This window comes from Micrasema longulum, unplaced genomic scaffold (genome assembly GCF_059751315.1).
Source record: "Micrasema longulum isolate JH-2025_06_02 unplaced genomic scaffold, ASM5975131v1 h1tg001009l, whole genome shotgun sequence".
NCBI classification, from domain to species: domain Eukaryota; kingdom Metazoa; phylum Arthropoda; class Insecta; order Trichoptera; family Brachycentridae; genus Micrasema; species Micrasema longulum.
Genome location: NW_028278197.1, coordinates 503,867 through 531,180, shown reverse-complemented (window position 1 = coordinate 531,180; position 27,314 = coordinate 503,867). Strand labels below are relative to the sequence as shown.

The window sequence follows — 27,314 nt, the reverse complement described above, 5'->3', positions numbered from 1 at the left end:
TTTTCGACTTTGTCTATGAATAAAGACAATAATATTGTGATTGTGCATTGTCTGCGTTTTCTTATGTCGTCAGTCGCCTCAAAAAGTAATAAGTGATTATTACAAATCTGTTTTTGTCTGAACACAATGTAAATCATTATATAAATATCCGCCGAAACGCTTACAATCTTACTTTATTGATGTACGTCTTTAATCTACACATTTTCGGATATTACGTTTCTTTTAGTCGGTAATCAAGTATGTATTTATGCATTTTACAATAGCATTTTTACCCTCTCAGTAGCTGAAAAATAGCATTTTAGCGGTATTTCGTACTACGAATTCGTTTGAATTCATCGTAAAACATAATATTTTATTGATTTGTGTTTTTTTTTTCAGAATGAATACCAAAAGTTGTTGTGTTGACAGTTGCACATCATCTAGCGTCAGACTGCAAGATAAGGGAGTTACTTTCCATAGATTGCCTAAAAACCTCCCACTGAGATCCAAATGGGTGAAGCAAGCGAGAATAAATAACCTAGAATGTAACAAATACAAGTGGAATTATATATGTTCCCGGCATTTTAGAAAGATAGATTTTGAGCCATACAAAGCCTCTAAATTTGCACTAAAATTGGGTGAGTTGTGGAATTATACAAAATGATTACAAGATATTCGTCATTGTTACATCATTACAATACCAAACATCACTATAATGGTAAATATTGTATATTTGCATGAGATACGAGGATATTTCACTTCATACATTAATTTGTTATGGTTATCTGCCAAGCCGAGGCTTTTGCTTTCAAGCGATGATGCTAGGTTCAATTCCTGATGAAATCACATTAAACAAGTGTAATTTTGCTCGACCCTTGATGTTTTGAGCCGTGATTTATCACATTAATACTGTTGGGTCATTGCCAAAATAACAAATCTCTAAAAACATAAAAATGAGCAGGTTCTTGGTTAACATAGTTTAATATTTACTCTTTTACTGGCTTTTTGACTCCTTAAACTTTTTTTTAATTTTCATGATTTTCTCAAATCCATGCAGACTACCATTTTTACAAAAATAGGTTTATTATAAAAAATAAATATGTACATCATGGAAAAAATCTATGTCTTGTCTGTGTCCAGGCGGATAAGGAATACAGTTCTGAGTGTAATAGAATCAGGATCCTGGATGAGTGTTTTTGACTCGATGGCTGCTCTCAGCTAAATATTCCGAAAAAATGAAATCGACTGGAGAAAAGTCCACCTCGTTGTTTAGTGGTTTGCCAATTCGCCTACCATGCTTGAAGTCTCGGGTTCCAATCCTGGGAAGGCCGGCGTGAAATATTAGATTTTAGAGGTGGTTTTACTCTGAAGTATTTCATCATTGTCCTTGGGCTAGCATCTGAAGCATAAGACTTATCACTTTACCTTCCTGTCACATGTGATCAAAATACTGTCGGAACTTGGTTATTACGAGGAAGATGGGATCAATTGAATTAGCTCATTATAAAGAAAGAGTTTTTTTTTAAAAATACAATCGCCATTGCGTATTGTCACTAAATAAACAAATAAATATACTTTTTTTTCATTTAAATTATTTATTGACAATTCTTGATGGAATTCCATTGTAATGATGTAATAACTTATATTTACATATAAGTTATTAATTTAAAAAATACTTGGTACACTTCCACTTATTTATTTTGACCAATTAGCACTTTCACCCTCTAATGGGCATCTTCAGACTGGTGAATATTATACAGTGTATGGATAATTTATATAAAACTAAATATTATCTTAAGTGATGCCCATTAGAGGGTGAAAACGCTAATTGGTCAAAATTAATGGAATTAATTAAATTAAGTGGAAGTGTACCAAGTATTTTTAAAATTAATAACTTATACGTAAATATAAGTTAATACATCATTACAAATAAATATACATTTAATTTATAAAGATATATTTTTTAAAACCTACTAAAGAAAATTACAATAAATTCTTGCAAACATACCCATCACATTTTTATTTTTAAAGGAATAAACTGCTAAGCCTCTATTTGAGGCTTTTCAGCAGGTTTAAAGGAATAAACTTCTAAGACTCTATTTTGAGGCTTTTCAGCAGGTGGGATAGAGGGGATATGGAAGGAGGTAATGAAAAATACACTACAACACCCAGACCAATTGAAAAAAAACCTTTCTTGGGTTTTTTCTTGCAACTGGCGGGAATCGAACCCGCGATACCAGTTTCACAGTTGGCCGTCTAACCAACTGCGCCAAGGCGCCGGTCATGAAGTACCTATCTGTCTCATGCAGTGAAAGTTGTAACTCAAACAAAACTATTTTTTATTAACGATAAGAATCATTAGTAAATTATACCCTGATAATGAAGCTTGTGTGGCTTTGAAACCTTTGTAAAGTTTTATGTGAAACAAATAAATAAATAAACCGGTTGGTTGAAAAAATAAGTCGTAAAGAACAAAGTTATTTTATTGAAAAAAACAAAACCTGTACCTCTTATTGTCATACCCTTTATGCATACCATATTTTTCAGACCATAAGATGCACTTTTTACTCTGAAAATTTAACCAAAAATTAGGGATCGTCTTATGGTCCGATGCATCTAATCGTCCGCAAAATACAGTATATATAAGAAGTTTTTTTATTTTTAAATTAAATGACCCATGCCTGTACTAATGTTGCTTAGATTTACTTTGAGTTATTGCACAATGCATTAAGCATAAAATATTTATTTACAAATACTTTACTTTTTATTTGAACAGATGCAATACCAACTATATTCCCGTGGGGCAGTACTTCTCTTGAAGACTTGGACAAAATTTTCCCACCAGACGAGCCCCCGGCCGTAGTCCGACCCCGTAACTCGACCGATTCAGAAGTAAAGAGTGACGAATGCAAAAGCTCCGAAGAAGAAATGAAATCAGACACCGAGCAAATAAACGAACCAACCTCGATGCAAAACAACGACAGCACAGATATATGTTCCGAAGACGACAAACCCCAGACAGATGTATTAAGCGCATCAGTTGATAACTCGATGATGGAAACAAGTGTATCAGAAGACAAACCCAACGACTCTCGCAACGATACTTTGGACTTTGCCGAAGATATTGGCGAAGGTAATTTAATCATAGCATCTCCATTAAAGAAGAAAAGAGGTAGAAAGTCTAATAATGAAAGACTTCTTTTGCAAATGTCTGGCCAGGCGCCCGTTGCGCCAAAGCCGAAGAGTAAGTGTCGAAAATACAAACGAGGATTTGGCCGAAAAAAGATAACTGCTAAAACATCAATCGGGGTTGGAAACAGTAAAGTCTCTGAATCTGGGGAACTAGCACCGAATACAAACATTTCTGATTCCAACATAACAGGTAAGTCATGTTTGTAAATAATTGTACACAAATGTGTAATTTCATATTAGTTAATCTAAACATTTCTAGATCTTCTTGTGATAGTGTTTTAAAGTACTCTAAAGAAATCAATACATATTGTATTTCATATATTTGTATTTATTTATTTTTCTTGTAAATATGCGATATTACATAAATTTACTTATTAGTATAACACTATATTAATATTCAAAATTAATTTACGTATTGTTATAATAAGTGGTACACGTTTATTCTATCAAAAGAACAAAACTATGGTTTCGCGAGAGATTTTCTCCCACCGACGATAGGAGGAGTACAACAATAATCGACCGCCAGCCAGGAACACGAGCTTGGTAGGCAGTATTGAAGTGAGCTCGGAATGTTCGCTGCATGGCGACGATCGAGTCACCTGTAGATAAAAAATCCATTACGGCGAACGCTCGGCCTTTCTTCATCTAGTGCATTCTCGGTACCAAAGTGGAAAGGAGAAAAACTTCCCGACCCACCCACTCGAATGAAGCCACCCGCACCCCCTAGCGGCCAAACCCCGCTTCCTCGCGCACAATTCAAATCAGCAAATTATGCTGTCGCAGCCTGTATCTTTCTGTGGTATTTTGTGAACTTTGCTTATCTGATTTAATTGACCATAACTTGGTAGGTAATACTGATACCTAATAATAACTACAATGATTTATTGAAATTTGATATAAAAAACTGTGTTTTGTTGGAAAATTGCTTACGATTTTTCATGCATTGTATGCAAAATAGGCTGGCATTAAAATGGTTGGAAATACAAGAGAGGTTTTTTTATATTTGCAAAATGAGTCAGAAAAAAAGGGTACAATGATACGCCACTATAGCCAAAATTAAGTCATATATACCACTTTTCTCAGAATTTTAAATGAAACCCATGACACCCATCATTATCTGACATAAATTTTGTCATTTACGTCAATAAACCTCTTGTATGATATGTTCGTAAGATCGACAAATTTGGACCTACTTTTACAAATTATCATTCAGTTTTACATTCAAATTTATTTAGGTTATTTTCCTACATAGGCCCTAATAGTTTCACATAATACCAATCTTATCTGCATTGTTTCGGAATCAATTAAAAATATTACAAACAAAAAAAACTTAAATTCACTCTATTGCAAAATTTATCTTACGGCGCATCGGTCATTTTTACCATTGATATGTAATCATTCAAACTTATTTTACATTTGTCTTATGTAAACATCCTTTGCGCAGTAAATAAATAAAATGTATTTTCCAGACTCACTTCCGAGCATCCGAGACACAGATAAATCCATCCTAAGCGTAGGTGGTGAATCCTCGGAAGAAGAGAAATCGACGCCAATCAGAACTGATGATGAAAAAGAAGCAACGTCTCCCACGCATGAACTGTATCAAAATAACTCTCCTACAGATATAAAAGAGTTGGGAGCCTTAAAAGTGTCGGAGAAATCTAATTACTCTCCGATGTTGAAGGCACTGATTGAAAAAAAAACACCAATGACTATGCCTAAAAAGGCACCAAGCGCGAGTTCCACAGACAGTGCAGAATTTACCAACACTGGCAGTCCTAAATATACTCCTGCAACTAATGCTGATAGCAAAAGTAAGTATATTCCGTACTAAATTATGAAATTGGTTTTATTACTTAATTTACATGCGGGTAATATAAATGCATATTTGATATCACAGTCAACATGAACATTCTTTTTATTATTATGTTTGGTTGCCCAATAGAGATATTAAAAAATTGTGTCTCATTTAGGAAATGACGAGTAAAGTCATCAGTCCAAAAGACATTGGTAGTGAAAATATGGCAGCCTGCGTGGAGTAATGAGAAAGTTTAATGTTTTTTATTTATTTGTCAATAGACAGACTATTAAACTAGACCCAAAAATATAAATATATATATATTTTTTATGTATTGTATTATCAACGATATGATTTTTTAAAAGTTTTGTGTTTCTGAAATTACTCCCCGTGTAACGTCTCAAGTTCTCTTCCGCTTCTTCTCGGTCAGTTCTGCCGATTGGTCCGGAAATCTTTCACAACTCTCTTATCATTAATTCATTCTTAAGAACCAGTGATGTTGTTCAAAGTAGTTTATAACTTTTTAAAAATAAATTTTCAAGAAACTTTGGCGTACAATTTAATGCTCTTTTATTTACCGCGTGCGAGAAATCATTTTTCGTATCCAATTTCCTGTAGAGCCGACCTTTCTCATTATATGGTAGTATGAGAAATAAGGCTAGCCGTCCTTTCACTACCTATGTCTTTTGGACTGACGGCGAGCGTGCTAATCCACCCTTGATTAAAATGTTTTGCCTTTTTTTTATTTTAGGTCTAATGGTAACCGGTGCAAGAGTAGAAGCCAAAGATTTCAGTGAACAGTGGTATGCAGCAAGAATTATGGAAGTAGATCACGATGAAATGGAAGTTCTTATACACTACGACAACTGGTCTCAAAGGTTCATATATTTTATTTTTACACTCACAGAAAATAGTTTGCCTTTTAATTTTAACCGAATTCTGTCACTAATTTTTTAGTCAGATGTCTACTATTACCATCACGCTATTTCCCAGTACGGTTAGACAAAAAAGATAGTAGTTAACGCGAGACATACGTTCATAGCTTCCTTCTCCTTTTACGTGACCAGACTTGAGATTTTAATTTATCTAATCATGCCCCTCATTCACATTGGTTTAAAAATTGTTTCGTCATCCATTTGTTCCACATGACAAAACCACCTCAGTTACCCTTTATTAATCTTATCAACTATATTAAGTTACAAATTTAGCGGTAATGAGAAAGAAATATTTAAGTGGCAACTTAATTCTAATATTGTTCTTTTGTACATGAATTTTAAATATTTTTTCAACAGATCAAGTTTGTTAGTGTTCAATTTCATTGGAAGTTTGTTGTATGTAATTTTATTTAGAAATAAAAGACAAGTGATACTGCAATCCACCAATTTAGAATAACCAGTGATCACTTTAACGACATCTTCTGAAAACTGGTATCTTTATTTTAAATCGGGTTGTGGTTCCGTGGCTAGTGTTGCGGACTCACGGATCAGAGATCTGAGGTTCGAACCCCGCTCTACTCCAATTTTATTTCTATTTTCTAATAGTGAGTTATTTGTTCTTGTGTTAACTACTATCTTTTTAACTAACTCGTTGAAAAGAGGCCACCAAAATTGAAATATTTGGGTAATTATAAGAATGCTAATATTAGTTTTTTTACTTTAAACGAAAAATAAATAATAATATTTCTGTGTCCAGGCCAATAAAGAATACAATTCTGTGTGTGAAATAGAACCAGAACCCTGGATGAGAGTTTTCGACTTGATTGTTGCTCTCAAGTAAATAACTGAATAAGGAAATCAAGCGGAGATAAGTTCTTCATTGTGTAGTGGTTGGCGCATTCATCTACCATTCTTGAGGTTCTGGATTTTATTCCTGGCAGGGTGGATGTGAAATATGGATTTTTAAGGTAGTTTCTTTGTTCCTGGACTAGCTGAAGCTTGAGGTTGATCATTTTACCTTCACGTAACAGATGATTGAAATACGCTGTGTTTGGTTTACAAATAGAGTCCCTTATGTGCTACTGGATGCGCGAAGGGGAATTATGTAATAGTAATTTGTGCAAAAAGAAAATGATGATGATAATATCTTTTACCAATTTTTATTTATCTGGTGTTCTGTTTCCAGGTATGATGAATGGATCAGTATGTCGAGCCCCCGGCTGCGAGTGCTGGACGTTCCAGTGGGCCCCGCGGACAGTCCCCAGTACAGCGAGGGGGAGCGCTGCCTCGCTCGCTGGTCCGACAACCGCAGGTTTCCCGCCACCATAGAGAAAATCTTGCCAGATGGTATTGAAAACCAACTTACAAAACAACCTATTTTTTGCGTTATTGTCCGGGAGCTGAACCTTATGCATGTGAGCAAAGTGTGGGATTGGAATGACAAGGATGAAAGTAGGCTAAATGCTTTTAAAATGTGATCTGTGATCTCAGGAAAATTTGTGGTAAAAATATGTAGGATAGGTTGCACAAATGTCGAGATCCTTACATTATTTAAGGCTAAGAAAATAATTATCAACAAAATCAGAAAAGAGGTTTTGTGTTGGTTTGAACATTTAGAGGGAATGGACAGCGAAAGAATGGGTAAATTTTTTAATGATAAATACTTATATGTAGGCATGACAAAAGTCAGAATAAACAGCATGCAAGCACGCGAAGATATGATTTTAGAGGAAGCGAGATCTGTATGCAAAGACGGAGTGATATAGTGTTCTACACTTTCTGCCTACTCTGATGATTTTTTTTGCTGTTTTGATTTTCACTAAAATAGCGCTATTTAAATTATCCTATATTATATGTCTTATTGCAGGAAAATACGAGGTCCGTTTTGACGATGGTTTCACTCGCACCCTCCGCGCCGCCTCCCTCTCACGAGGCGCGGCCCCCGGCGCCCTGTCACCCCCGGCGGGCGCGCGCCCTCCGCCCGTTACGCCGCCCGCACCCCCCCACAATCACCTGTTCGACCCGAGCCGCGACCACCTCGGCAGCAAGGAGGAACGGAGACACATGAAGAGGAAGCTCAATGTCCGCGAGCTGCTCTGCGGGAAGCAGAGGAGTAAGGCTGCAGAGAAGAAGCCCCGAAGAGCCAGGGTTGACAAAACCCTCAAGTTGAGCGTGCCGAAAATGGAGGACGCTGTTGTTAAAAGTAAGCGACGTATTAAAAATGCATACCTTAATTCTTGTATAGATTTGTCAGGGTTTGAAAGTCACCGTACTGAGCAGAATAATACTTATTGAAAACACACAGTGAAATTGCATTGGGGTTTCACAGCTTTTTATAGTAGCTATTTCTATTGTTCTATCTTCTTCCGACTGGGGTGTAGTCTGCATCAGGGATGCAACGAATATGTGGCTACTATTTGGTATTCAGCTGCTTTTTTTAATTTTCGGTAGTGATACAACAACTTCTACTTCCGCAACTGCGGAAGTTCTGCACATTTTTTGACATCCGTTTCTGTTTCTGTTTCCGCAACTTTTATAACAGAAATTTAAACGGATCTTTTCGCGCGGAAGAGGTGTTCCAGGCGTTCTGGCCATCCACAATCGAGCTGGGCACGTGCTTTCGGCATTTGTTGCAACATTTGTTTTTTACTTCATTTATCCGTGACGTGAGTGTAAGCTCGTAAGATTTTCTGTTCTCGTTTGTTTTAGTAATTAACAAAAACAAGTCCTGTTTGGAACTATTTTGTTGAAATTGATGATCTAACAACCTACGCCATCATCAATGATGAATTCATCATTACAAATGTTAGAATCCATGTTAAGTACGAATGAAGACCAGCAAGACTCCATTACAAATAACGGGAATGACAATCTATTTTTGGAGACACAATCACAACTTCAAGAGTACAAAAAAGAAAAACGATTGCCATTACACGAGGATCCCCTTATGTGGTGGAAAATTAAATTTATACGAATATACCAATCTTTTGCCATTAGTGCGCCAATATTTATCAACTCCCCTCGGAAGCGTCACCAGTAAGCAATTACTTAGCGGAGCTGGTCTTATATATGAAGAACACCGGAACAGATTGTTAGTTGTAAATGCGGCCTAACTACTTTTCACAAAATATAATTAACCACTACTTAATTTTGAATATTAATTTCATTAAAAATTGTATTTGTAAAAAAAATACTTTTTTTTTCATAGTATTCACATTTTCGCTTTCGCATCCGTTTCCATTTCTGTTTCCGCTAAAATTTACTTTTTACATCTGTTTCCCGTTATGACACCTCCGCTGCATCACTAATATTTCGTATTCGGCCGAATACTGCGTACTCGATATTTGTCCGAATACTGCATATTTATGTAATGAAGGAGAAATTAAAAATATACAAATTCTTCAAAATAAGGCGATGAGGATTATACTCCCTTATATATAGAAATATCTATTCTAATGTAGAAAGAATGCACAAAGAAATTGGCTTGCTCACAGTAAAGCAACAAATTAAATATAATGCAGCAATTTTTATACATAAAATAATTAAGGAGATGAATAAAATAAAAACAATAATAAAATTTAACCAACAATGTCATACATATGAAACAAAGGGTAAAAAAAAGATGAGATTACCAATGAGGAGAAAAACAGAATCTCAAAAATCATTGTACAAGAGATTGAAGCTGTACAATGAGTTACCTGAAGAAATAAAGGAAATAGAAAAAATCGAAATATTTAAAGTTAATTTGAAAAAATATGTTGAGAAATTTTGATAAAAAAATTGTAATATTGTTAAAAGTTTATATTAGTTCTTAAGATGTTATGAACTAACTTAATAAAGCATAAATAAATCAATTCTATTCAATTTTACAGCGTTCGAGAATAATCTTCAAGCTGATGTACTGTATACAGACTTCTCCAAGGCCTTTGACAAAGTTGATCACAACATTTTATGTGCTAAACTTCGTGCTGTAGGCATTAGAGATCCCTTTTTATCGTTTTTAAAATCCTACCTCTCACATAGAAAACAAAGTGTAAAAATCAATAACTTCATATCAAATAGCTTCCTAGTAACTTCTGGTGTACCACAGGGTGCCCACTTGGCCCCTCTTCTATTTAATCTGTTTGTTAATGATGCTGCTAATGTTTTTTCTTTTACAAAATTCTGGCTTTTTGCTGACGATAACAAGATACTTAAGCTAATTAAAAATATTGATGACTGTGTCAGACTCCAAGAAGACATAAATGCATTTCATACTTGGTGCAAAACTAATAACATGGAACTTAACATCGATAAATGCAAAATTATTTCATACCATAAATGTAAACATCCTTTTATTTTTGATTATAAACTTAATGGCCAAGTTCTTTCGATTGTCACCTCTATAAGAGATCTTGGAGTGATCCTAGATAATAAACTAACTTTTCTGGAACACTTTGATAATATAGTAAACAGATCCTTAAAAATTTTAGGCTTTATTAATAGAACTACGTCTGATTTCCAAAGTATGCTTACACTTAAAACACTTTATTGCTCTTTAGTTCGCCCTATTCTTGAATATGCATCTGTAATCTGGTCCCCTCATTATGCTGTTCATATCAAGCGCCTTGAATCAGTTCAACATCGTTTTATAAGAAAAATTGCATGGAAGATGGGATTGGAAAGAGGAGACTATTCATATTCTGATATGGAGAGGTTTTTAAGCATATCAAGTCTTGAAAAACGCAGATGCATTGCAGATATAATCTGCATGTATAAAATTATGAACTGTCTCATTGATGCCCCTGAAATTTTGCAAAAGATTCTTTTTAACGTTCCCACCCGTAGACTAAGAAATAATGAAATGCTTTTCCTCGGTCACTACAGGACCAATTATGGTGCACAGTCGCCTTTGCCCAGAATGATCAGGCGGGTGAACGATCATCAAGATCTTGATTATTATGGTGTAAGGATGTCTTTCTTTACAAATCAGCTAAAGAATCTGTATAGTTAGCCTATGCTTTTTACTTAATCTAAAAAATCTATCATCTGTCTTTGCTGCTTATTTCTGTTCCTTATATTTTTTTATTCCTTTGTAAAAATTTCTTTTAATTGTAATGTTTATAATGGACTTTGTCCGTAAATAAATAAATAAATAAATAAATAAATACCAAATCATTAAAAAAAATGTGCATATTACTCATCAGTGTAACTTGTGAAAATTTTTTCAGCACTTGTTGGTAGCAAACAATTGCACTTTTCCTCATAAATAATACCTCACGAGATCTTGTTGTTACACAGCAAACACACAGACAGTTTATTATCTTCACTACAAATCTCACAATATTCCCAAATAGGCTGTTTTTTATTAAATGGTGCCATGATGTACAAGTAACAAATTTTTACTAAAAATTCAATAAAAATGGACTACGTCACAAGTTTTTCAGTTCATGTTACTCAGTTTGTGAAGTGGCCACTTAAACCAGTCAGTGACAGGTCATTAGCCCTGTAAATGCATCGTTTTCTATATAACCTCCCGTAAAATGTTTGCCCTCTTACGATAAATTTCAATAATACTCAATTGACGCTGTGATATATTTTCCAGCCGAGACGCCGGAAGCAGCTCCCGTCGAGCAAGAAGTCGAGGCTGCTGTCCCGCCGCCTGCTCCCTCTCCCCTCGCTTGCGATTTGTCGCTGCTGCTGCAGGGCGAGTGGAGCTGCCGCTGGGTGGACAACCGGCCGGAGGGGGAGGCCGTGGGGGCGGAGGGCCGCACGGTGCGAGTGGATGACCATCGCCTGCCGAGCGGCTGGACCAAGTTCCTCACGCGGAGGTGCCTCGGCTCTTCGGCCGGCAAGTGGGACGTTGTGCTCGTGTGGTGAGACAAACTGTCATATTGTTACCTTACATTTGGAGTAACATGTAGAGTTTTTAATCTTATATTTTTTAAAAGCACTAAGACTTATATCATCGAAAGAACGACGGAAGAGGGTAGGACTTGGTAGAAACTTAAAAGATACTAAATGATTACTAAACTGCCCCCTGCGCAAGATGTATCAATTGAATTTAACAGTGCGTGGAATCACCTTTGTAAAGTGCCCTTGCGGTATGAAAATAGCATTATCCCTTATAATCATAATATATCGTACACCGGAACCTCTTTTTACTTGATTTTTAAATACCACAGTACAAAGATGAAATTTTAAAAATAATTTATTATTGAATTAACAATGCGTAATAGTAATATAATTGAGGACACAGGTGGATGAAGTTAGGCTGTTCATCCAGCCAATGTATAATTTGTATACCGCTTAGCTATCCACCACACAAAAATTAGTCACTATGTTGTCGACAGAAGTCGCGGCATGCAAAAATTAAACAATAGCCTCTGTTGCTGCTATAGGACGGGTGAGTTGATTAGAGGTTAAATGAGAAAGATGGATTACAATTGAAGTTATTTACTAAGCAGTTACACACGAGTTACATCTTATTATTTTGTTCAGAAGGAATTTACAATAGCGAACACTTGGCGAGGAGCTAGTGAACATGTTTAATAACTTTTCCGAGCTGACGTTGCATGTTCTTTTTTTTCATATTTTATTTATCAATCACACAATTTTTATTATCCCTTGGTTTTGGTCATGAAAATTTATAATTCAACGAATTTTTACTCATCGGATAGAAGAACAAGAGAGCTGTTCGAGCAATTTACAATATGAGTCTCCGAGAATCGCTTAGAGATATGTTTAAAAAAAAAACAATATATTGACAGTCACATGTTAATATATCTATGAAAATTTTATGTATGTACATAAAAATATTGTTGATTTTAAAAGAAACAGAGATTTCCATATGCTCAACACTAGAAATAAAGATATGCTAGCTGTGCCCACCACCAGACTGCAAAAAAATAATAATTCTTTTGCCTCAAACTGCATTCAATTCTACAATAAGGTACCTCTTGAAATTCAGTCTTCGGCAACAAATTTTGTTTAAAGATTTTGTCAAGCACAGCCTGTTTGAAAAGAGCTACTATAGAGTCGATGAAAATTTGCAGGACAAGACAGCTTGGCGATTATTGATTTTAATTGATTGATTTTAGTTTTTTTTATTTAAATTCGTTTGATAGGTTTAATTGAACGTAGTTATGCAGAAAGCAGCCAGTCCACAATTTAGAAATAATGAGATATTGGTGTTATTGGGTGCAGTAAGGTCGATTCTATGTTCTGCTAAAAACAGCCAGACCGCTTTCATAAAAAAAACTAATAATCGCCTTCTCAAAATAGTGTCGATCACAAAATCGGCATTTCTCAATTTGCAAAAAACACCCTCAATACTAAAAAAATCTTACGCTACTTTAAAAATCAATTAAACTGATCAAATACACAATATGATTCTTGTTTGTCATATAGTTAAACATTCATGAGTTCATTGTTTATTATTTGTCAGTCAAAAACATTCCAACTGCTGTGTAAATTCGATTTTTGACTCTTCATAAAAGTGCTATTATCTCAGTTTCACTTTTTTATGGCTGGCTGCTTTCTGCATTACTACGTTCAATTTACTTATTATTGATTTATATTTTAATGATTTATATTTTATTGATAAATATTTTTAATTTATTTATTGACGATTATAAGAGAATCGATGAATCCTATATTAATACTAATAATAATAATAAAAGGACTTAGGTATTGACTCATTCAAAAGGCTGTAAAATATCATGATCATAATATAATATTTTTTTGCCTCATTTAATAGCTGAATAGCAAATACGACTTTTATAGAAGACAAAATATTTGGAAAACAATCCTAACGCAGGTTGAAAAAATTTCAAAAACATTAACAGCGATTGTCTCGAAACTCACTTTTGTAGTTTATTAGATAAATAAAACACGAGTGATACTTTAATCCACAAATTTGGAATATCCAGTGACCGGTTTCATCGCTTTCGCGACATCTTCGAGACTGGTATCTTTATTAAAGAGTTAAATGTATTTATACAAAACAGAGGTAAGGATAGATAATTCAAAGTTATATGTAAGTAAATTAAATAAAGTTATTTTTATCTTAAGAATCATTATCAACAAATTTTCTTTGGGTTAACTAATGAGTTGATATATCACTTTTGTGGGTTAGGTTGTTCATCCACCCGTGTCTTCAATAATTATATTTATTACGATTTAGGAATTCTCTATATTGCTCTTTTACTTACTAGACGCGGGCAGATATACGCAAGGGAAGTGTAATACTGAATAATCTTTTTTACGATTTTGTTATATTTTATAATAAATTTAAGGTACCATAAATAGTAAACAAATTAAAGTTTTTAAATCCCTAAATGCTTTTTTTTTTTACACAGTTTCTGTGTGGAACGTATCCGGCGTGTAAAAAGAGGTTCCAGCGTAAAGCTATAAATTACTTAATAAAAATGAAATAATTTGGTAAAATACATTCTTTTTCAGTCCGTCGGGTCGCCGATATCGCAGTCGAATAGAAATACGCACTCTCTTGGGCGATGCCAGCTCCGCCCATCTTCTGCCGTACTCCCACTGTCTCCAGGACTTCAGTGTTCACCGCAAGCTCGCCCGCCGTCTCGGCTGGGAACACTTCACTAACCCGAGAACCCCTCTCTCCAAAAGCAAACATGACCCCCCCATCAAGAGGGAAAAAAAAGAAAACGATCTTGGAAGGGCAACACCTCCCGTCAAGTTTTCCGAACTCAAGCCAGGGTCTCCCGCCATAAAGAAAGAGAAAATCTTTTCTCCTGTTGGGAAAAAAGATGGAGCCCATTCTGCGTCTGTTAAGAAAGAGCGAGTTGCTTCTCCTCTTGTTAAGAAGGAACGGCCTGCGTCGGCAACGAAAAGAGAAAGAGTAGCATCACCTGTGGTGAAAATAAAATCAGAGGATATTCACGTTAAGGTTTGTTCAAAATTTCAACATCTTTGTTACTCTCGTGTCTTTCCTGAATTGTACTAATGCATGTCTTTGTCGTATGCGGGTTATCTACATTACATTTCCTCTCATCTGCTTTTTATTTTTGTCAGGTTGAATCTCCGCTGATCAAGCAGGAAGCATCCGGCGAACATGCTTCCGCTCCACTACTGACAACCCTTTTCCAGCCGGAACCCCCTCAAATCATCACACACCCACCTCTAGAAGATGGCTTCAGTATGTAGTCATTTGAATCAGTGCCATAGTAATTATGCTTACAAATTAAAGTTTTACTAGAAATATTAAATGACATGTTTTCATCTTACAGTTTATGTTGGTTCTCTGAAAGTTCAAGTAATCGAGAATCTCTTACGCTGTCCGAAGGAAGGATGCTTTAAAAACTTCAGAAAAGACAACTTTCTTCAAATGCACGTAAAACACTACCACAAAGAGTTATCCAGTTTCCTCGGGGATACTCCTAATGTAGCCGATCTCGCGTATGCAAGAACCATCACGGAAGATGTCACTCCGACCAAGATCGTAGATAAACCGCATAAAGTCAAAGAAAAGAAAGCTCCACCCATTCCTCTGATTCCTAAAACAGAGACTCCCGTCGCGATTAAAGAAGAGTATTTGAATATTTCAACGGATTATGCTCCGAGCGAACCGACAACCCCGTTGAAAAACCCACCACTATTAGACACATTGGACAAAAGTCCGAAACTCAGGACGCTTCTCGAAAGCAAATCTGAAATCAAAACCGAACAATCGCCAAAAACGAAAGCAGAATCGCCGCAAGATCTCGAAGACTTTATGACAACTTTTAGAATTAAAAACGATGTCCCGAAATCGCATGACGGTACTTCAAAATTGGACAATAAAAAACCCATTAAAATAAAAATAGAAAGAGACATAACTAAGAGTCGCGTTAAGTCGATTATTTCTAAAATCGCAGCCGAAGAAGGGAAAAGATCGCGAAGTCAATCTCCCAGCACCAAACACGTCTCATCTCACGAGCAAGGAGTCAAAAAGGAAGACCCAGATCTCATAAGTCCGTACGAACTAAACATATTCCCGACTCCGCACAAGTCCAAGAAGAAGAGCAAAAAACGGCATTCGGAGAATTTGGACTACCATCACGGCAAGAAGAGGAAATACCAGCACTTGGATATCCTAACAGCCTTTACTGACGACCACGACGACACCAGGTCAAGTTTCGGCACTCCGGATATGATGGCAGCGCACACTCCTATCAGCACACCGCAGACCATTGAGACATGTCCAATTTCAGTTATCCCAAAAATGGAGTTGAAGGATGAAAACAATCAATCTACATTTGTCACAGACAGTAAGAATATTTATTTTTACCTTGTAATATCAAGCGTAGTCCCAAATAGACAAACAAACTCTTGTTCTAGGGGCCTCACTTAACGAAGATCTGCATATCTATAACCGATAAATGCCTAAGTTGTAAATATTAATAAAAAAAATGTTACTGCATTCAATAAAATAACTTTAGCTCTCTATGGTAGCTAACAAAACATTTTTTGTTGCATAAAAGATACTCAGATTTTCGTACGAACTCATACGAAGAAGCCACATATGCTAAATCGACTGGAATTATCGCTTTTTAAATTGTATATAGATGGTGAATCTATCTATAACAATATCTATGTAGTGTTTGTTACTATTAGGTACTACTCTTTATAATTAACAAACTCAATGCAGGCTTCGCTATAATGTAACAGGTTAACGCAGTGGGCAAAAATCAGCGAAGAATTAAAACAATTTTTACTTTTTTAAAAATCACTGTATATCCTAAACCATCAGTTATTTTATAATGAAATTTGAATACACACTCACCATATACTGCTTATAATAATCTAATTATAGATAAGAGTAGAAGTCAAATGTATTTACAACACAACAATAAAATATATATATAATTATGCATTGGCAGAACAATGAACAAACAACAATCCACATTTTTAAAAATGTAATCTGAAAATGTCTCCATTCTGCTCACCAATCATATAATAAAAGTGTGTTGAAAGAAGATATATATAATTTATCAACTCATTGACTAAACAAATCATCTTAAGCACAAGCTCTCATGTTTCTCATAAGAGCTGTACAAGCTTATGTGTAAATGAAATGACAGCTTAACCTTTTATAGATGTGTGTGTGTAATTTGGAGCATCTCAGATCATTGATATAAAATACTCTAGTGAAATTATTAAGTAGATTTACCTTTCCCGTCTTTGAGGTGGAGCAGGTATTTCTACCCTTCCTGTTGATATGAACCAGTCAGGCACGCGGGTAGAACTACCCTTTTTGGATAAAGTGTGTTAAAATAAAACAACTTTGTTTTTAACCACTTATTTTTAAATGTTTTTTTACCGACCGGTTTCGGAGCTACACAAGCTTCCTTATCAAGGTGTACTTTACTAATGAATATTATCCTATTTTAATATATCTAAACACATGGAGGTAATAAGTCACATCTTTTTTAAATATTTTTTTAATGGCAATCTTTTCTTTAGCTTGTAAAACAGTATTGTCTATGGCTAGTTTTTTTACAAATTTAGAATGCTCAACAAATTCTGTTCACTAAAGAAAAATTTTGTTTGTTATTTTTTTCTTTCAGCTGGTGAAAAAATAAAGATTGTACACATGAAGAGAGAAGAAATTATCAATTGCCATTGTGGGTAAGTTTATTTATCATTAACTTAAATAATTTTAAAAAATGTTTTATCAATCTTTAATCAGTTTAAAATATAGAATGTTCTGTTATGTAGGTAAGTTTATGCTGTCAATCAAAATGTTTTATTAATATGTATGTACACATTATTTATTCTGTTTTATTAATGTGTATGTACACATTTTTTAATTATATTTCTATAAGCAAAACCTTTATCATGACATTAATTATTAAATTATAATATCCCTGTTATTTTTATAGAGCGATACATAAGTTAAATATTTTATTTAGTTTTGACCACTTTTTATGACGAGTAAGTGACAATATCCTTTTATCAATTAATGTGTTGAATATTATTTGTAGATTTGGTGAGGAGGATGGTCTCATGATCCAGTGTGAGCTATGCCTTTGTTGGCAACACGCTGTTTGTCACAATATTGAGAAAGAATCTGAGGTAATGCATATTTAAACATCGTAGCATTTTAACCACTATTTTTTTTTGTATTGCTTTATTGCGTACTTATATATTACCTATGCATATTTATTACCCAGGAATTTAAACAATGCAAGAGCATTTGAACATGAATATGGGGTGTCTTTTGGTTAGGTTAGTCTCTATCTAACACGGCTCAGCCCGTTTCAAGATGGAGATTTTTTGTAAATGAATTATACCCAAATAATTTTTGTGTCGATACAGAAAGGCATAACAACTATAAGAACTTCTTTAAGTATATAACTAATGTTAGTATATAACCACTTACCGATTTTTTTAGTCTACCAGTTTCGAGACGTACACGTCTCTGTGTCAGGACACTCACTACACCAACATGCAAATACTAAAATACACCTACACCATCACCTCAGTATATATAGTATTTCTAAAAATACAAATATTACATTCAGATTTATAGAGATGTGAACTCCACTGTGTCTAAACATGCATTAATCTTATATTAAAGAATTGATAGGTAGTTGGGTTAATTTTTAATTAAAAAGTGAGCTATACTGAAAAGTTATTTGATTATTTATTAAGGGAATATAATGTTTTAAGGCTTTTTTAATTTGAAAAATCTCCATATTATTTAATTTAAGTCCTTTCTTGTTATTTTAATGTAAATTTTTTACTCCTTTATCCTTATCAAAATCATGATTTGAAGTTATAAAATTATTAGCAAACTCTGAAAAATTATTATTATTTAAACGCAAATATTGAAGCTATGTGACGTTCTCCCAATGTATCTTGATGGGCACGAACCGCATTGGAGTTGATAAACTCCTGAGTTGTCAAATGTATCACTTTTATCTTTGCAATTTATTAGTAATATTCCAATATTATTTTCAGTGTAGAATGCAGGTTTTATATTTTTGGGCAAGAATTTTCAAATTTTAGTTGAGGTATTATTTATTTCTAAGCATTAATCAACAGATCGAAGAGTTGAGGAAATGAGGATGTTTAAACATGGGCAGAAGGGTGATTGTTACACAGTGTGTAAAGTGGTCATTTAAACCAGTTGATGACAGGTCATAAGCCCTGTAAATGCCTAGACTTCCATATTCCCTTCTCAAAAATGTTTACCTTCTCTGTTGCAACAAATTTAGAAATATTCATAACTGAGGTACAAACATTCAAAAAGTATTTCATTTTTTTTTTAGATTTGTTTATATCAAGTTTTATAGTTCATCTATGAGAAAAAACCCCACCATTCATACAGTTTATACATTCAAACGAAAAGTCCTGTTGGAAAAAGTTTCTCTCCATTTTTCAAACACTATATTCCTGTGACAAATCACATTTTGAATGGTTTCTCCTCAATTATGTATAAGGAATATGAAATATACCATTCAGGAAAATATCAACATCGGGCGATGTAATTTATCCAGGTGCCGGAGAAGTACGTGTGCCGCATCTGCCTGTTCCCGGCCCGGGGTCGGCGCTCGCAGCGGCACCTCAACAACCAGGAGTGGCTGTATGAGGGTCGCCTGCCTCGCGCCTCCCGCCCCTCCCCGCCCGGAGAGGGAGACGCAGCCCTCAAGCGCAGCCACCAGCTGGCCGGCAATCTGCTGCACGCGGCCAACTTGCTCAACTCGCTGAGGTGCAAGATACAAGTTTCGCAGTGAGTGAACTTATTCAATATTGATATTTTCGCGTGAGTTTGATGAGTCATGCTAAGATCTGTGTTAGGACTTTGCCAGTACTGTCTTGATATTGGCATCAAAATTGAGTTTTGACTTTGTTAATTAGTGTAGTATTGAGAAAGTTCAGTGGTTTTTTTATTATTTGTTAATAGACTATTAACTGTTAATAGACTATTAATTAAACTAAGCCCAAAAAAGTATAATCGTATTATCAACGCTATGATTTTTTTAAGTATTTTTTTTAAAAATTTCTTAGCGTGTGATATTTCAAGTTCTCTACCCCTTCTTCTCAATGAGTTCTGGTTATTGTTCAGTTGACCTACCGTAAACCAGAAATCTATCACAACTCTCTTATCATCGGTTGATTCAGAAGAACTAGTAGTTTGTTTTTATTTTAAAAGAATACATTTTTCCCATATTTTCAAGAGACTTGGCAATGCAATTTAATGCTCTAATGTTTACTGCACATTTGAATACATTTTTTATATCCAATTTCCCGTAGGGCTGAACTTCCTCATTAAAAAAAACACTAGGCGCGTTGACTACTTTTTGTTCCATTCTTGCAGAAAGAAAGATCACCCAAAACTATACTTGTGGTCAAAGCCTTGGGACGACGTTGACACAATGATGAATGAAGACTTCGTTCCTAAATGTGATGAGAGCAATTGTAAGAATATCAAACAAGAATTGGAGTCACAGAACAGTGAAGAGTCAGACTATCCGGATAATTATGATGATATCACCATTGACCCGGTGAAGCTGGAGGTTAGTTTTATTATTTATTTACTTTATTCGACCTTTCTAACCGGTCTAAAAAGACTAGAAAACAGAATCGGCTACCGATTTTTAAGCTGGCAAAAAGTCAGCAGTTTCCAACCTGCATGCTTCTACGCCTCATTAAAATATATAAAAAACCACGCCACCAGATTTTCCAGAAATGTGGATATACATGGGGATAGACATGAGGGTGCCCCCATACTCTTCTAAGCATTTTTTTCTTCTCTAACATCTCTTCTAAGCAATTTTTTTCTTCTCTAACAAATTGTTTAGTCCATTCTCACGAAGAAGTCAATTGTTATTTCATTCACATTAGGTGGGGGAGACTCTGGAAGTGTCTGAAGTGAATATGGAGGAGGATATCGAAGACGGTGTGCCCAAGTGTGATAACGAAGTGGAACTCTCAACCAGTGAACCTCAACTTGCCAACTTGCTGAGTGGAGATGAGAATGGACTACATCTTCCCATCACCAAGTCAGAGTTGGATACTTTAGCGAAGACAGTTCAAGGTAATTATTGCTGTTCAGTCGTATAAATAAATATTATTTATGCAAAAACTTACAAATTAGTTAGTAAAATTTCTTTTATTAACTGAAAAATTTAATGAACAACCACTTTAATCCACCAAGTTAAGTCAGCTGATGAATCTGTATTCTTCTGTATTATATGCCAAACAATGAAATATTTTTTCCACAAAACTATGTAACCTCATTTATACAATATTTTTAAAATGTCACTAATAGTACCTTATGACATGCTTCACTAAAATTCTGTCTCATTTAAAACATCTTGTAAATGTATTTTATAAAATCCATAAATCAAAATATTAAAATAGTTATTTTATCAAAATATATAAACTGCTTTTAAAAAAATATATCATCCCAAACATTTTTAACACGTTGTTCGCCGTGTCGGCCACCGGTGCCTGACACCCTCATCTCCTCAAAAATACCTCAAAACAAATTAAATAATTGTTTTTCGGTCTAATATTAAATTCAAAACCTAAAAACGTAAAAACATTTTTTGGACATTTTACGAAAATCCTATTGGCGATCAATGTGTTCAATTTCACAGCCTATAATATAAACTTCTTAAAACCCTATGGTGTGTGTCAATGTCGCGAGAGTCATCACTCTATATTAAATATATAAAAAGGTTTATTAGACAATCAAACTTATATCCTTTGTATTTGTATGAATTCAGTTGTATGTATAAGTATAAATAAATAAATTGAATTTAAATAAAAAAACAAAGTAGATGTTGTCTGTCATTCGTTTCATTCGCCCATTTTTTTTCATTTTGTATTTCTGGAATACTTACTTGAATTTATTTCCTCTTTTCAGCTTGTGTTCCTCAACCAGAAGCAGCTATAGATCCATCAGAGTGCCGCCAAAGGTTACTGGAGCATGTAGAGAGAACTCAGGCACTTCTGGACGCTCGGTTGGACTCTATCGAAGCCCAGATTGCAGGTATGTACTTTAACTATGTAGTTTTATAATTTTCTTACTTTTGGACTGTATTTTCTCAATTTTATTTTATTCAGAAAACATAGTCGTACATAATAAGTATTAAAAACAACAATTTTTCAACATAAAAAGACCGATTAAGTTTTCATAAATTATGCAAAAGATATAATAAATCAAAAAAATTTAAATAAACAAGAAATTCAAGTCAGAAAAGAATAATTGGATAAGAGGTTGGTTATCATTGGTAATAAATTAGAATAAATAAAAATACCGAATGCACACTCCGAGCCATTCACGCACACACGCATGAACGCACATATAAATTATAGAATTCTTAACAAGTTATTTACAATTTGTTTTTTAATTTTAACATTGTTCTTATATTCATATTTTTAATCTTTTTTTTTATGCAAAGTTTCGCTTTTTATTTTGCATTGCAGTTTGCTTTTTATTGTTTCTACATGTATATAAAATCTTTTTTTATTTCTTTTAATGTGTTGTGTATTTATAAAATTATTACTTTCTTTGTTTGTAGTTACCTGTATATTTATTTTTACACTTATAAATATATGAAAATGTATTTATTTTTTTGTTTGAATTCTTTACAAGTTACTTACAATTTGCTTTTTAATTCAATTACTTTTATTATATCCATATAAAATTATTTTTTCTTTTTACTATGTAAAGTTTCACTTTTTATTTTGCATGGCAGTATGCTTCTTATTGTTTCTAAATGTATTGTTTATCTTTTAAATTTTTACGCACTATGTTTGTACTTAACTGTATATTTTTTGTAAATGCCCCTTGGGCGTATTGTAAAATTAAATAAATAAATAAAAAAATAAATAAAACGAACACAAACATATACATTACATGCGGCACATATGCATAGCATAAACCACTCAAGATGCACATTCAGCAACTATCCCAAATAATCGACCTCATAAAGAAATTTTCTGTATAAATGCAACGTGCAGTTAAAAATGTCTACATCAATACTGAGTCCATTATAATTTCTACAGGTACGTCTAATGAATGAATTCGAGGTATAATTATAACGTACTAAATCTATGAGAAAGCCAAATATTTTCTCAAATCAATGAATGATATTTAGTACCCTGAGCATTTTTTGCTCTTATTGCAATTTGTTTGTAGGTATTTTAAATAATTTTGAGGTGGCTCCTTTTTATCACAGAAATATGATACAATAGGAGAACAAAATTAAATTTGTGCATTGAGGGCGAAGTAAAGTTTGACAGTTAAGACATTACAGCGCATTTGTCAGATTATTTATATATAATGGCAACACTTCAGAAGAAAGGTTGCCACTATAAAAAATAAATATTGCCATCTTTATTTTCATTCATCTTCCTGAAAATACGCATCGACGTGTCGGTGGTGCCGGCTTTTTAATACTGAGGTAGATAGCGTTTATAATCGCCCCCCTGAATTGATTTTCATACAAGAAAACCTATCAACAAATATTATTTATTTTTGAGCAGTATTGCGTGGAACGTATCCATTGCGTAAAATGAGAGTCCAGTGTATTTGAACGAGTATTCTTTCTTTCCAGAATTAGAATCTCAAGACCCATCTCTGGCTGACGATGAGACTCCAGAGTACTATCCTCGCACCAAGCAGACTATACAGATGCTCCTAAGGGACCTCTCCACCATGGAAGAACTTGGAATGATCAGCTAAATCTCACTCATTACAAATTGCGTAATCTCAGAAATAAATGTATTATTTTATAAGGTTGTATAGTTCAGTGATTGATAGGTTATTTTTGCTGGATGCTGATACCTGTTTAAAAATAGTCCGCTATTTCTGAATAAATTTAGTTATGCCACTGGCATTACATAGATTGTATTTGGAATAAATGATATATTACTTTAAAGAAGACTATTTAAATTTTCGCCAAATAAAGCTAATTTTTTTAAGGACTTTGGATATTATGTTCCTTGCATACAGTTCATAGTAATATCGCAATTTAAAAAAATAATCAGAATTAACTGTCATTCCGGATTTTTTATTTAATTTAATTTTTAACAATTTATAATCAATTCGAACGTATTTATTAGGTATCTTTGAGTGGATTTATAGAAAGGTGCGTGCTATTTAAAATTATTGGGTGATTTGAATGCAGTGTCCTATGCACCATGTGTGGATGAAAGATAAAAAAATTATCATTTACAATTGTATTTAGTCAGATTTTATTAAAAATTTAAGTGTAAATATTGCATAAAGAAAACGACAACTCTTGTATAAAATATAACACATCTCATTGTACTCGTGAAGTACAAATCTATGATATAATATGTATGTACTACTTTTGTATTTAAATCTTGTACAAAATACATTATTTGACAAATAAAGTTTATGTACCTATCCTTATATTTCATTTTTTCCCTTTAACATACTGTGTGAATTAACTTTTTGTACATAATGTTATTTGTACATTGGCGGGCTTATTGCCAAATGGCAATTTCTTCCAACCAACCAATTGCTAACTTCCCCGAGCTACTGTGATAATGTGAGGTAAGGTTAACCTGAGGTTATGAAATGATCGCCTGAGGTTATGAAATAATCGCCTGATAATCACCGTCTCTTAAAATCTTATTAAAGTTATGTGTGTGAATTGCAATGAAATGTAATCTGGTTAGATCACTCTCAAATTAATGTTTTATATGTTTGTCTCAGGGTACTCAATATTTTGTCATTTTTGGAGATTCCGATGGACAAAATATGAAATTTACAATCATCTAATATACCTAAAAATGAAATATATTTTTTTTCTTATGTGTTAAGGTTTAATTTAAAAAAAGAAAATTACGAAAAAAAGCAGAGATATCTATCTCTGCTTTTTTTGTCACATGATGCTTTTATCCACTCTCGTCTTCAATTACATATATTATCTCCATATCTCCTGGCTAACTAGGGTAGGGGGTACAATGTACGAACCCTGTAATTGTTAGTTATTTTCATGTCATAAGAAATTAATTTGAAATTATGTATGGTAGTTTGTACTTAAAATTTTAACTTGTAAAATCAATACATCCATTTATAAAAGTTTCACCTTTAACATGGACTTAAGAACTAAGAACAAACTTTGTTCAAACAAGGAATAGAAAAGTTTTAAATTGATTAAGTTTAAAACTCGTGAATGATTAAAAAATTATGTCAATCAAACAAGGAGTAATTTAGTTTGAAGTTACTTATCAACTTGTCAAAAGCGATTTGTAAATTATTAATAGATTTATTGCAGTAACCAAAGTGACAATAAAATTTGGGACATTTTACTATGGAACACAAGTAATAACAAATATTTTGGATAACCTCATATGCACTTTCATTAAGTGATGTCCCATCTCTGTTGCAATCAATTTCTTTTTGTGTTCCTAACTGTGTCACCAGTAGTAAAAAAATGCTATTTATCAAATCTTCTAAGAGCAACTTTTGTTTTTATACCCTGATGTCCAGAAAGTGTAGATTAGTCAATTCGTCACACAACTTAGAATTCTTTGGGATAGATCTTCTAGCTTTTCGTATTTCTCTTCGCCATTAACACAGTGTAGAATGAAGATGGATTGGCATGCATTGGCTTATCTCGAAATCTTATGTGTTGATCATGTTCTTAAATATATTGTATAGCATTATTTTATAGCCCTTAGTTATTTTTGTTCAGTTTCGCCTACACACGTATATAACTGTTATAATTGGCTCAGGCCGTATACGTAATAAACAAATGAATACATAACCTAAAGACCGAAAGATGATTCCTTTCTCCTCCCTATTTTCTTCCGTCTCTACCCCCTTCTTCTCTTCATAGTATAGTGTAGATATTTAACCAATTTTTGTTGTTTTGCTTTATAATTAAAATATTATAATATAGTACCTACAATATATTCATATACCACTGATTTTCTCAAATTGAATGTTTAAATAAATAATAATAAAGACAATTAACAATATTTGGCAATCTTTGTAGACAAGTTCCTATTCAATTTTCGAGGTACTTGAGAGATATCCATTTAATTTAAAGGCTATACTAGCACATTCATACTTTGATTATGTCCGCATTTGACATGACAACTGTCAGAACAAATGACGGATCAGAGGTTCGAGGTTCAAACTCCGCTCTACCAAAACTTGATTAAGATTATCTAACACTAAGTTATTTATATCTCATTAATTATGGCCTCCAAACCCAAATAACATTTTCGTGGATATATGCATTTCACTGGATAACTCAATGCTCCAAAATCCTGCAGAGAAACAGCCTAGGTGTAGCCCAGACACCCAGAACCCAAGAACATACAGTCTGAGAATGAAAGAGCCGACCTCAACAGCCTTGAGTTGGGACAGTGCCGGGATGAAGAAGAAAACTTAATTTTACTTTATTATAGATAAAATTGAAAACAACTGTTTACTTCCCATTGCAATATGGGCTCTAATTAGATTTACATTTATGTTCCCAAGGGGATAGATATAACTTTAGTTTATTCACCATTGTTTAAATAACTTAAAAAAAAGTAATAAATAAATTACCAAATTTTGGTCATAAGAATAGCAAAATACATTTCTTACATAAAGTTACAAGACAGATATTATTTAGGTAAACGAGTTGATCATTGCTTGTTTGGTATTTTGATACTAAATACAGCTAATAATTTCATCATTTCTCAACCCGTCTTACAATAAAAGATCATGAATAAACCAAAGAGAGAAAATACTATGAGTTTTGACAACTTTCGAGTTAGTCAAACAATTCTTCGGATCGTCGGGTTTTGGCCGCTGTCGGAATCACAACCAAAGTACAAAGTTTACTTGTATAATTTTTATTCAGTTTTGATTTTTCTGGCTTTCTATATAACATATCCCATATGTGAAGTGATGGATTGCACAATATCATTTACAAATCTAGACGCTCTCACAGAGAATATTTGCTTAACCTCAAGCCACATTGGAGGAGTGCTGAAGGTAAGGTCATTTTATCTTTATTATTAAATATTAACTATTTCAGTGGGATTCAGTTTATCCAAACTCCAGTCATCCAGATTGCCAAATATCCGGATAGTTATTAGGAAATAAAAGAGATGTTATGGTAACAAAGAAAAAAGGGCGCTGGCGGCCGGCGCGCCAGTGGCTGATTAATCCAGATAATTGGAGATTTACTGCATATAAATTGCATTATTATTTAAAATTATTTTTACAATTTCTTTTACTACTACTACTAACATTGTAATGAATAATATTATTTACGTGTTTTTTTTAGTTTCTTATTATTATTTGGAAGAAAAATAAAGTATTAGAGTGCTTTTATGCTTTTGATCATTCCTTGAACCAAGTTAGTTCAGCCAACAACTCTCCACGTCTTCAGGTAAGAACTAATTCAGAAAACATGTTTTTATAGACTTAA

General features: G+C 33.7%; 1 protein-coding gene across 2 annotated transcripts; it reads left to right on the top strand.

The window, feature by feature from the left end:
* The first annotated feature begins 55 nt into the window (after positions 1-55).
* Positions 56-24,283, top strand: MBD-R2 (PHD finger protein MBD-R2). 2 transcript variants are annotated; one of them, XM_088232693.1, is made up of 18 exons: positions 56-237; positions 379-617; positions 2,756-3,361; positions 4,641-4,985; positions 5,721-5,847; positions 7,091-7,251; positions 7,772-8,107; positions 11,489-11,759; positions 14,347-14,803; positions 14,929-15,052; positions 15,144-16,163; positions 17,463-17,523; positions 17,880-17,970; positions 19,398-19,630; positions 20,219-20,417; positions 20,746-20,938; positions 21,773-21,898; positions 23,469-24,283. In XM_088232693.1, the coding sequence occupies exons 2-18, from the start codon at positions 380-382 to the stop codon at positions 23,594-23,596; spliced, it is 4,716 nt and encodes a 1,571-aa protein (XP_088088819.1). In that variant the 5' UTR covers positions 56-237; position 379; the 3' UTR covers positions 23,597-24,283. The 2 variants fall into 2 exon arrangements, with proteins under 2 accessions (XP_088088819.1, XP_088088820.1); XM_088232694.1 differs by having other exon boundaries at positions 15,144-16,165; positions 17,468-17,523.
* The last annotated feature ends 3,031 nt before the right edge of the window (positions 24,284-27,314 follow it).